This window comes from Xiphias gladius, chromosome 21, assembly GCF_016859285.1.
Source record: "Xiphias gladius isolate SHS-SW01 ecotype Sanya breed wild chromosome 21, ASM1685928v1, whole genome shotgun sequence".
NCBI classification, from domain to species: domain Eukaryota; kingdom Metazoa; phylum Chordata; class Actinopteri; order Istiophoriformes; family Xiphiidae; genus Xiphias; species Xiphias gladius.
Window position 1 is genome coordinate 10,988,189 of NC_053420.1, and position 12,068 is coordinate 11,000,256.

Sequence of the window (12,068 nt, forward strand, 5' to 3'; positions counted from 1 at the left end):
TTGTGCATGCAACTTAACAATCCAGTTGATCATTGTAATAGGCATTTCGGGGGCACTAGACTTTATTTTCACTCCAGATAAGTGGTTTAGTCATTATGGTTACACTATGGACCATTTAAAACCTGTCAGATCATTTGTGCGGTTTCCCAGTGCAGTCAGTTGTCCTCAGATGCTGCCTCTTCCTTAGATCTCAGAATTTATGCTGTGTGTGCATGTGCCAAAAACAATTTCCATTTTGTAGACAATTAAGTTCCTCATAAAGCCAAGTAAGACCCAGACTATGACAAACTTAATTTTCCTCTGTTGATCAGCCCCTGTTCTCAAGGCTGCCAGCAGCTGACTAACACCCTTTACATGGTGAGCCATAAACGATATTGTGGCCTTGTGGCCTGTTTATATCAAGCAACAAATGGCTTTCCCAGCGTTAGTCACTCGTCTGAACAGTAGTCATTCTGTTGCTGATTTCTCTGTTAAAAATAGAATAATGGTCACACTGTCGATTTCCCATCAGTAAGAAAGAGCAGATTCCTGAAAGCATTTTTTGGCCATGTGCAAGTGTCAGCCGTCTCTCCATTCATCCATGTCTTATTCCTTTTCATTTTCCAGGGCTCCAGATTTTATATTTTTGACACTATGCATAACTGCATGTGAACAATTTTACCTTAAAAAGTATTTGAACAGTATTTCTGCCATTAAAAAAGAGGTTTGGGAGGCTATTTTTTTTTTTCTTCTTTTGTTGCAACTCAGTGTTGTGATAGTTTTTGAGGTGGTAGCTTTGTTTTTATTAAGTGTCCATTTATCCCCTATTCATTCAGAAACATCCTCGTCATAGTTGCTATTATAACAGATACAACTGACTGCGGCGTCACAGCCTCTGTTGCTAATCATATACCATCTCACAGTGCACTCTTCAGTGATTTTCAGTGCTCAGAGAGATGTTGCTCTCCTGTTTGTTGTTTATCTGGATCCTAATTATTTGTTACCAGGGCGACGACTACTCTTTCATATTAAACTATACAGTATAATCAACCGCCGTTTGATTCATGTGCACATCCACACCGCACACTGCAAGTTGCGTTAATGCAGTTGGTCTGTGCAGGGTGAATACGGTTTTTAAAGACGTTTTTCCCTTGAGTAATCTCGTGACTAAAGCACCTACAAGATAATGACTATTTTGCCTCTTTGCTACTCTTAGACTGTTTCTGAAATTACTATTTACTTCAGAAGTGACACTTATTAAATCTGTTTTCAATCTGACACATACTACCAATTGGCATTGAACATAACATGACTCACACACTCAGAGTATAACAGCCTTTGTCAGTGTCCTTGTTCATATGATGGTTCTGTTCAGCGCAGCAGATGAGATGAACCTTGCACAGCACACGTCAAACGTCCTTTTGTTTTTTTGACAAACTGCCATGATGCTTAATAATCTGCACCTGTTTATTGCAAGATTCCCATTAGTGATACTTGGCTAGAAGTAGTAACCATCTCCTCCCCGTTCTTTTTTTTTTTTTTTTTCCAGATTTTCCGCCGAGCAGACAAAAACGGTGAGTAAACAGCACATAACATGTCTGTGAGGAATAATTTGTCACAGTGCATGCCCTTTTGTTTCTCGACATTCTTTCACTTGTTATTATGCCTGAGACAGTCTGGGCGGAGAAATAAAGGATTTGCATGAGTGGCTCTTCAAGTGAAGCTCCCTTCCTCTTCATGCTCCAACAACTTTCTCCTCCCAATTAAAATGATGCTAAGATTCTGAATTATAGGCATGACTGGAAGAACGTGTCACACAAAATAAAGCACCTCTCTGTCAGTGTCGACACAGATGACTGGGTGCTGTTTACAAATTAATATGAGTCGTGTTAACGCAAGCTGAGCCAAGTTATTTGGGGGGGGGGGTTACCACGTGTCTCAATAACGCCTGCATACTCTCACACTGTTATATATCATCAACCTGTCTTGTTAAATGCATTCCGGGAGCTGGGTTATGATGAAAATATTTTTTTGTTGTACGCATTTTTCTAAGAGCATCTAATTTTACCTGAGTGATTGTCTTGACTTTTGCAGCCTTGAACAAGTCCCAGGAAATGTGACAGCACTTACAGCACCTACAGCTGTAGGTTAGGCTCTTGTGTGTGTGTGTGTGTGTGTGTGTGTGTGGTCGGGTGTGTGGGTGTGTGGTTGTGCTGCATCATGGACTAATACTTCAGAGTGCAGAAAAAAATCCTTTGCCCTTGATTCTATGAGACTGAAATCAGTACCTGAGGTTTGTCATTTTTTAGATGTTTTAAACTGTTTTTTCTAGGTTTAAACTATCCTGCTGTAATGGCACAAAACGATGCCATGTTTGTATGATTCATCTGGGGCATTACCTTTGGCAAAACAACAAAAAACGAATGAAAATGAAATGATGGATGAAAATGTGACACAGACACATTCATTTAGCTCACAGAGATTTGTCCAGCGCAGTGGTTTCATGGTCTTAGACTGTGTCTAAACAACATTCGGGGTGGATAATTCCTGAAAAGAGAGAGAGCTGATGGTCCAGCCATTGGCGGCGCGAGCGCCATCTCATGTTTTAAATTGTCACATCATATCGCAAAATGCGATGCGGCAGTATTAGCTTTGTAAGGCATTTCCAGATTAAAACATGAACTGCTGAAAAACTGCAAACAAAGTTGGAAAGAAGTTTGACGACGCAGAGGATTAAAGAGCTCAGGTAATCCGATGTCTCCCGTGTAACAGGCAGAATGCCGAGTTCTGATTGAACAGTCTGAAGCGTATAGAGGCTGCAGGTTAATTAACATATGTGTCCTGCTGCCCTCAGATGGCAGCAGAGATTTAGTGACCCAAAGGAGAAGTTTTTCATTCAGTATAAAGCAGCTGTGGATAGCCGATGTTGTCAGAATCAATCATATCAATTTATAAATCAATGCAGACTACTTTTACTGCTTTGACCACATTAAACTTTATAGTTTGTATTTTATATTTAGGTGCGTCTAGGGGCTGGGGACTGTATATCTGTACATTCAGTGAAAGAATTTAGTTTGCTCTTGTTGACATTGCTTCAGAAACCAACCTGGTTCTGAGAAGTCTATTCTCAGCACAGCAACACCAAAAACTCGCTTTGCGCTGCCTTATCTGAATAAACCCCCCCTCACCTGTTTGTTCCCCCCCCTTGTGCACCGTGCGTGCTGCGCGTGGAACCAAAATATGCAGACGGGTGAAAACAAAACAGGAAATGATCGGAGCACAGCGCGCGTTGGTCGTTATAACCAGCAACAAGAGGCTTCTGTCTCTCCAGCTTGGTCTCTCAGCCGTCTCTCTCGCTTTCTCACTCTCTCCCACCAAAATAACCTGCTAGGTATTGCATCCCAATAACAATCTGCCAGCCAAGTAATTCATAATTCATAATATTTCCATGATCACTTTGGGGAGGCTTAGCCTCCTCCAGCTTCATATTAGCGCTTCTTATCGGTCCAGCTTTTATAACCTTTGGGGTCCAGGCTGATTTGGCGAATAACATCACCTGCCCTTCCTTTCAAACTAAGTCATGTCCCTCCAGAACTCCACCAAGAGCAACCAGGACAGCTAACCAGATAAAGAGGAAGTTGTCTTAGTAGACCAAATGAAAAACCTCCTCAAACAGATTTATCCTTGTCAGTAAACACAGAACAATTTTAATGGTTTTGGACGACAACATTTATAATACAACAATAATGAACTGGGGGCTTAATTTTGAGAAAAACTCGTGTTAGACTGCAGCTGGTTTGGTCTGATTTTGTTCAGTTTGTTTAATTTTAAATCATACCACATCACTTCACTTGGAAAAAAATACAGCTCATTTAACCATCAGTATAGTATTTTTGTTCGGCTTTGGAAAAAAGTAATCATGACGAAAGAAGTAGTGCTTCAGACAGACCCATTCCATTGTCCCGTCGCATTGTCATAACACTGCACCCACGGGAAAACAAATCCCAACAATCTTGATTGTTCTACGTGTGAAATCTGCCCGACCCATCAGATGTCTATAAAAGTTTTTAAATATTCCTGCTGTAGTAATAACCTCCTTGCTTCTGCTGGTACTTTGGCTAAGAATGCCCTGCCCAAAAAGAAGCAAAGAAACTATTTGTAACCAAGCAATGAGGTGTCAAAGGAAATCAGGAAAAAGTGCAGATCACCGGGACACCGTTGCATTTACAGCAGCTGTAATCAGCATGCGTCCGAACAGCAATTACTTCCGAACAGCTCTTAACCTTCACTGTGACGGGTCTTGTACGTGATGAATTGTTCTGCGGCCTCCAATATATTCACTGTTAGATTTTTATTATAATGAGCTCAGCTGAGATGGCTGTCACCACAGAACCAGTTGTGGAGGAAGTGGGGGGAAGGAGGAGTGTTAATATAAAAGAGAAACACAAAGAAAATATGTTGTGCTCCATCCGCTGCTCTTTATCTCTCAGTAATAAATACCACAGGGATTAGACCGACTACGTAATATCAACAAAATAAAGATGAGATCTTCAGCAGTAGAATGCAATGAATAATGAACTAGTGTTAACATATGCCTGTAGTTGAAACTAATTACTGCACATACATTTTACTCCTACAGTTAACAAAGTGGACCATTTAGCAGCTAAAGAGATAAGTATTTTTTTTTTAGGAGTTTGTGGAGAGCAGAGCAGAGCTAAGAGGAAAGCGAATATTGGCCTTTTTCCACATTGGTTGGATGGAAATATGACTCCAAATGAGCACTAATGTCTCTCCATGTCTGCCATAGCCTGCCTGCTTTGCTAACTTATAAGGCGATAATATTGTGTATCCAGCTTGTTCTGCTGGCCTCATATGGCAATGCTTTAAGGATTGAGGTTCTACTGCATTAAAGTTCATGCTCATCTCCTTGAAGTTTTGTACTGCAAGCACATCCTGCTTTTAATGGTTTAAGACTCACTGTTACCAGTGCGCATGAAATCCTGAGGATAATTAGCCATTTTACATAACCCCAACTGTGAAACAACTTAATTGGCAGAATGGTCACAGATCAGCACACTTGTTTGAGCTTGAAGTTTAAGTACAGAAAATGTTGTCCTTATAAAGCAATATAAGGCAAAACTTAACATTTTCTGGGAAATTTTTGTCTTCCCTATAGAGACGTTCAGATTTCCCATAGATATAGAAGAGAATTTCCAGTGTGATAGCTGAAGAGCTCCATTCCTCATTGTTTCCTCAGCTTTTAATGAACCTTCTTCTTGCACGACATCTACTCCGACATGAAGGAAGAGACCAGTCAGCTTCAGACCATTAGCGTGTCGGAGAATGAAGAAGCAGAAGGGTATGTGGTAGCAGCATACAGGCTTATATTAGGGTATGGAAGATAAAAGGCAGCTTATTATCACAGACGTCCTCACAGATGGGTCGGTGGAACGCATCCTAAATAGAGCACTGATACTAAGTAGACCAGAATTGGAAAAGGTTTGGGTATACAGTATTGCATAGGAGTTTACCACCAAGAAACAAGATCCAAATCTCGTATTAATAGTATTTGCTTTTGAAACTGTGATGCATTTGTGGGACTTAGGAGAAACCACTTAGGAGAGGCTGCAATGGGACTAACCTTATGAGAGATAAGAGTGCGGCCTACTTTGTGCCCTACTTTACAGGACTCCCTCACTTGTTCGTTAGGTTTTTTTGTTTACTCTGATCCTCTCAGCACTTTGTTTAGACCATCCTGACTTTTTTTTTTTTTTTTTAACTGTAAAGGAGAAGAGAGTGTGTGGAAGAATCAGCGTACTTCGCCAGCCTCACACTTTCTTTGAAAACACTTTTTCTCACCTTGAAATTCCAAAGTGTTTTTTCTGGCTCAGTATTAAAGATCAATCTATGCATATTGCTTCTGACTCGACCTACAGTGGGATTTATAGCTACTTTCTTGCTGTAATAATGGAATTTCCTCTGCGTCAGTGTGCGGTATGAAGGGTTTAACAGTGTAGATTTTTGGTTCAATTTAAGTTGGGGGTATTACACAGTTAGCTGGTGCCTTTTTTCCACAGGTGTGCTGTGAATGTTCTCTGCCACATTTGTGTTCAACACACAGATGATTTATTGTTTTCAAATGAAACAGCTGTACAGACAAATTGCTGCAGTGACAAGTGGATATAGTTGGGGTTTGGGTCCAATAATGTCCATACTTCTTATTATTCTACCTTGTCACCACAGTGTGATGTTTTGTGTTTTTTCTTTTTCTTGATCTTAGAAATCACTAGACTCGCAAAGTTAAGGGACAAAAGCTTATTGTTTCTATGTAGCCTTGGAGCCTTTCTTTCACAAGCTTTGTAGCTTTGTTAACAGAAATATTTTATTTCAAAAACTTCATTATATAATGCAAAATATATCAATGAAAAGGAAGAAAAAAAACTGAGTCTAATTTAAAGTAAACTGAAGGTATTTTGTTGGTCTCAAAGAGCTCCTGTTTCCTTTAAAACCAGATCAACAACATTTGCTTACACAGAGTATGATTGATTTCCAGACTATGATTAAGTTATTCACCAGGAAGCTCGTCGTTATTTTCTCTGAAAATGTCCCAGAAATAGCTGCTGTAAAATCGCATTACCTTCAGTGCATCATAAGTCATGTTCATAATATAGGCCTGAATGTGTATGTTATGAATGTTCTTTGGAATGGGTCCTCTGCGTAGAGGACTTAGTGTTCCTTATATGTCATTGGGCCATGCATGAATGATTCATTAATCTAAAGGCATCAGCAGGTGTTTGGGTCGGGAATCTGTTTAATAACTGGATACTGCAGCTGCTCTGATGGGACTGTGAGAGGATGATTGACAGCCAATGAAAACCAATGACATTTTGATGCAGTGAGTTTTTAATAAAACACAACATGGAGAGATGGGACGAGGAAAATAAATGCAGTGACACATTTTAGAGGTAATCAAGTTTCAAGTGCAACAGTATGTTACGTTATTTGAGCACATGCGAGATGTAAGGGAAAGAGAGAGTGTATGAACTGTTTAGATTATAACCCATAGTAGGTTTGGGTCAGGAAGTGCCGGAATATTTAGGTATGTCAATACCCCAAAGTTGAGAAACTCTGCACTAAAACAACAAATCAGTGCAGAGCACTTCAACCAATATAAACTCAGTGATAAATGATACAGCTGTGCAACGCTTCATAAATGATAAACATCGCTTCAGAATGGCGCTTGACTGGACAATGAAGTCCCATTTGGCAAATAAGTGTTGCGTCAAATTCTCCATCCTCCCATCATCCTCACATCCCTCAATTCAGACAGAGAGATCCGAGTGATGGAAGAGAGGACGCATAAACTGGAATTGAGAAGAGACCAACAGGTATGAGTCTTAAAATAACAATCACATAATTCCCACACCTGACTGTGCATCTTCATTTTCCCGATGCTTTTAATGCCATCTGTCACCATCATCCCTTAAAGGGCCTGTATGAGATGAGAATCCATCTTGGATTTGAATATATGGAATACCTCGGGCGGTGGAACCAAACCCGATAAGAATCGGTTATCTGCTAATGTGGCTTTAATCTAAGCACGGACATCTGCATTTTCAGGACTCAGACTTTGGTGTCTCCTAACACAGGGGATAAAGTGGTAGTATTGCTGTGCCATGGGTCACGGGCGTCTCTCCACTTCCAGAACTGCTCTCCAAGCCCTTAACTCAGTCCAAGCCGACCCTCCAGATTCAACTTTTGTATTTTTTGCACTCACTGCAGATGGCAATTCAGCTGCTCCTAGACTGGGTTTCCATTTATTAATTCGTGCAAACAGGTTGTTTTGAGTGAAGACAGTGATGAGTTATGGCTCCTATTCGAAACTGGATATAAATTGGAAATTGGAAAGGAAGGAGGTAGCCCTAGTAACTCAAAGGTCAAAGAAAACACAATCTTCAAAATGTACAGAGTAGCAGAAAATTTGACTTATTAGCCATCTAACAAGCAACTCAAAATCTTTTCTCTTTATCATAAATCTCTGTAATAATAGAAGAGGTAAAACACAGAGGCCCAGGCTTGTCTGTTTGTTGCGGTCATCCTCTTTCATGAGGAAGACATTTAACCCAGAACTGTCAAAGAGAATAGAAGAGACTGCCAGTAGTCATCACTCGTCCATCAAACGAATTATCAAGAGTGTCCCTTCTGAGCATAACTGCTGGATATCTAGTTTGGCAGCCCGAATATAGGAAGCTTTCCGAACACATTCATTCAACACAACAGTGTGAGAAGAGACAAAGACATGTGGAGGGATCTTAAGACTCAGATGCACAAACTAACAACAGATGGCATCAAAATACAAGTAAAACTTCAAAAACTAAGCATAAAGCCTTTAAAAATGATCGTTAAAGTGTGACAATAATGCATGAATGCAGCAGTAGTAGTAGTAATGTAGTTACTCTGTTTCCCCCGAGGCAGTTCAATCCAGTTTCCAACATGCATTTTTTTTCCCCTTAAAACTAGAAAACCAAGCTTAAAACCAAAAAATGACCCATCGGAGGCAGTGAATACTGAGTGACTGCGTTGATCCAAAGGATTTTATACAAGAGATTTTAAAACTCTGCATACCAACTGGCACTGCTAGATTTCTGGTTCAATATGCTGATGTACTGCTCTGAGGTACAGAGATAATGCAGATTCAGAATGCAATTCTTTATAGTGATTTTTGTGGTGGTACAATTCTTTGTATTTCTGACAAAAAAAAGAGGCAAAAAGCCAAGCTGCACACATATTTCTCTTTAAATCACGAAACATTTTAAAATTCTTTTTATCAGTTTAGTTTTGCTCTTCAAGTGGAGGAGAAAAAAGCACGTAAGCGAATGAGAGGAAGATTAAACGACTTTCTGGAAAAAGAGAGAAAGTAGGCAAAGTGGCGCGGGCCAGGCATTATCTCTAAACACCCTGTTACATATCTGGTCAGAGGTAATGACAAGCGGTGTCAAAGAGGCTCCAGCTGAACAGATGGTCTTCAGGCTTGCCCTTGAGTTTTCAGCCATGCTGAGTCAGCCAACTGGATCTCTGTGGCATATTAAACTGGTCTCATTTTACCTTGTCCTGTCCATTTTTGGGGCAGATTACTCAATAAGTTTACGAAGCCAAAAGTCATCCTGCACTCAGACGGTTTAAAGCCAGAGCCAAATAATAAATGAGTGGTGATAGTTCCCATATGGGTGCATTAATGGTCATGTCTGGATTGCTTTTGTTTCTCTCAGGAGCTGTCTGGCCCTCTATGACAAAACCCGCCTGTTTGCCTGAGTCAACAAATACTTCACAGTCACACTCATTTTTCCTAATGCCCATCTTGGCTCTGTTTTATCACTCTGGTCATTTTGGTCCGTCCTTCAGTCACATGAACTGACTGAGTGACTAATTCCTTTCAGTCTACTTCTGACCGCCTTAGTGCCTGGCTTGGCTCAGAAATGTTCTCCGTAGATACCAATCCATCTATGAGGATTAAAACATCTAGCAGCTTCTTTCTGGCAGTGTAACTTCTGACTCATCTTTGTAATCTGTGCCAGTAGACAGATTGATAGTAGGCTCACAAAGGAGCACTTATTCACGTAAGACAACCAAGCTATTTATCTACAGCTTTTGATTTTTCTGTGCACTGTCTGTCACAGCAAGCTGTGCTCACAGTAGAAAATGAAAAACAATTTTAATGATCGAATAATTGCTTAAATCAAGAAAAAATGTCGGACATCCTGTGGTTCCCATTCATCACATGCAAGAATTTGCTGCTCTTGTATGCTTTATAGAATTGTAAACTGTATATGTTTGGGTTTTGGACTAGTGTGCTGTCACACCAAAAACAGGAACAGGGGCACAGACACAAGAGAACTAATGATACATTGGATTCAGATTACAGGGAATGGAGTTTCTAGAGTATTATTAGCTGAAGCATGTTGTTGATGGGTACATGTATTCTGTTTTTAAATGGACAAATAGAATCTCTTTCAGATATTTTAATCATTTTCAAATTATTCTCAATAACATGTTCTTAAATTATGGCTAATAAAATAATAATAATAGTATGATATGATACATATACAGTAGTTGACGCCAAAATGTTAATTTGCTTAGCATGAAGCACATACAAGGCCAGGCATCACTAACAATATGTAACCATAGTTGGGGGACTCAAGAGACTGTCCCCTCCAACTTGAGGCTGCTCTGAGGCTTGAGGGTTAGGCACAGAGGTGTTTTTATATCCTGGATATTTAGGTTGATGCCTTTTACAGTAGTCTTCCTGGGCCCCTGACCCCCCATGAGTCAGTTCCTGTACAAATGGAATATATAACCGGGTGAAGAGATAGTCTTGATACAGGCCTTTAGCGTTGTTTCAAGAAATGATCGAGCTGAGATAAAAACAAAAGGTAGCAATAATAATTCATGGGACTCCTCCTGAATATTGGGACTTTATGATCTCCTGACAGGCGACACACGCTAGGTTGTGATTGTGTCCTCTGTAATACTGTAGACAAACACTTCCTCTGTGTTTCAGACGATGGCAAGCTGTCATTTGAAGAGTTCAATGCTTACTTTGCGGATGGGATCCTGACTACTGAGGAGCTGCAGGAGCTTTTCTACTCCATAGATGGCCGACAAAATAAGTGAGTTTTTTGTTTGAAATTGGCCCTCTTTAATCTGCGGTGGTATAAAATGACTAATGTGTTGTTTTGTTTTGTTTTATTTCTACAAGTGCTATACTAAATTGTTCAATCTGAACCTTTTACAGTCAGAAAGAAGGATAAAAAAGATTGAACAGCAAGTGTTTTGAGCTTAAAGCCACAGTTAATGTGTTTCTTTCAAGTCATCAGTAACAAGCCAAATGCCTCACAGCTGGAGGAAGGTCTTCAGTAAAAACAAGCCCTTCAACCAAACTCAAGCAGGCTGAATTAATGTTTACCCCCTTCCTTTGGACGTAAAATACTGTCGACTACACCAGCCACTTCAAAACCTACTCCTCCGAAAATTGCAATCAAAGAAATCAGCCTCAGGGTAGCAGCTGAAATCACTGGTCTGCAGAAAATGTTTAATTCACTGCAGCCACAGAGGAAAAGACCATTTATCCCCTATTTTGGTTAATAAAATCGGTTGAAAGTTTCATCCTTTTTCTAAAGCCAGATGTCATCATTGTCTTTGGCAGATTGGGGATTTGTATTCATAAGACAGTTTTTTTAGCCTTTTTCCTGTCTACACATCTTGGCAGGCTAAGCAAGACTTTCTAACTTGGCTGTCAAATCATATGTATCAGCTCAGATAATATAGTGAATTCACTGTGACTGGTGGACCATATTCTATATTACAATCGTAAAGAAACCCACAGATACACACACAGACGTACTGAGTTTTATTCAAGTTTTTAAATTTACTTTGTAAGATTTTTTTTTCTTTTTTGCACCTAACCAATTAGAGTGAGCATATTGTTTGGCTACAACAACAACTCTACATTTATCTTTGGATGTGTTGCCAGTTCTTCACGTGATAAATTGCTTTTGGGAACGCTGTGAGGCTTGGACTGTCACTAATTTAACACAGCAGCCCTCAGACCTCTCTAACTACACTCCAAGCTTTGAGGCAGTTGGCCTGAACTGAGCTCTGATGTCCAAGTGAAGGCCTTTCTTGGTCTAAATAACAGCACTGTTGATTATATGATATCAGTTGGGGATGAAAAGCATTTCCAAAACCTGCACAGGATTTGGGGATTATGATTAAAGTTACATAACACAAAGAATATCAACAGAAAATAAAGGGAAAAGACTGATCTGTTTGGTCATTGTTATGATAGCCTGCAACAGTGTGTGAACACATTGTTACTATCAAAATGAAAATTTACAACAGTGACTAAAAAGAGAAATGGATTATTGTTGCCCACAGTTGCTGTTTGAGCTTTCTTCTAAACGCAAGCCATTTACCAGCTTCGCATATGGTCTGCACCTGAGAGTGAAAATGACCTGTAAATGCCATGAAAGCAGCAGGGGAACTTTTCATTTAGTACTGGTTCTGCCTTTATCAAACTGTGATACTGAGAC

At 39.9% G+C, this 12,068-nt stretch overlaps 1 protein-coding gene across 1 annotated transcript in view; it reads left to right on the plus strand.

The window, feature by feature from the left end:
* The window catches only part of necab3 (N-terminal EF-hand calcium binding protein 3), a gene marked incomplete at its 5' end in the record, with an annotated part of 34,173 nt that overhangs the window by 2,712 nt on the left and 19,393 nt on the right, over positions 1–12,068 (plus strand). The window contains 2 exons of the mRNA XM_040158994.1: positions 1,529–1,553; positions 10,538–10,646. Of these exons, the coding sequence (XP_040014928.1) occupies positions 1,529–1,553; positions 10,538–10,646 (134 nt within the window). The remainder of the gene's footprint in view (positions 1–1,528; positions 1,554–10,537; positions 10,647–12,068) is intronic.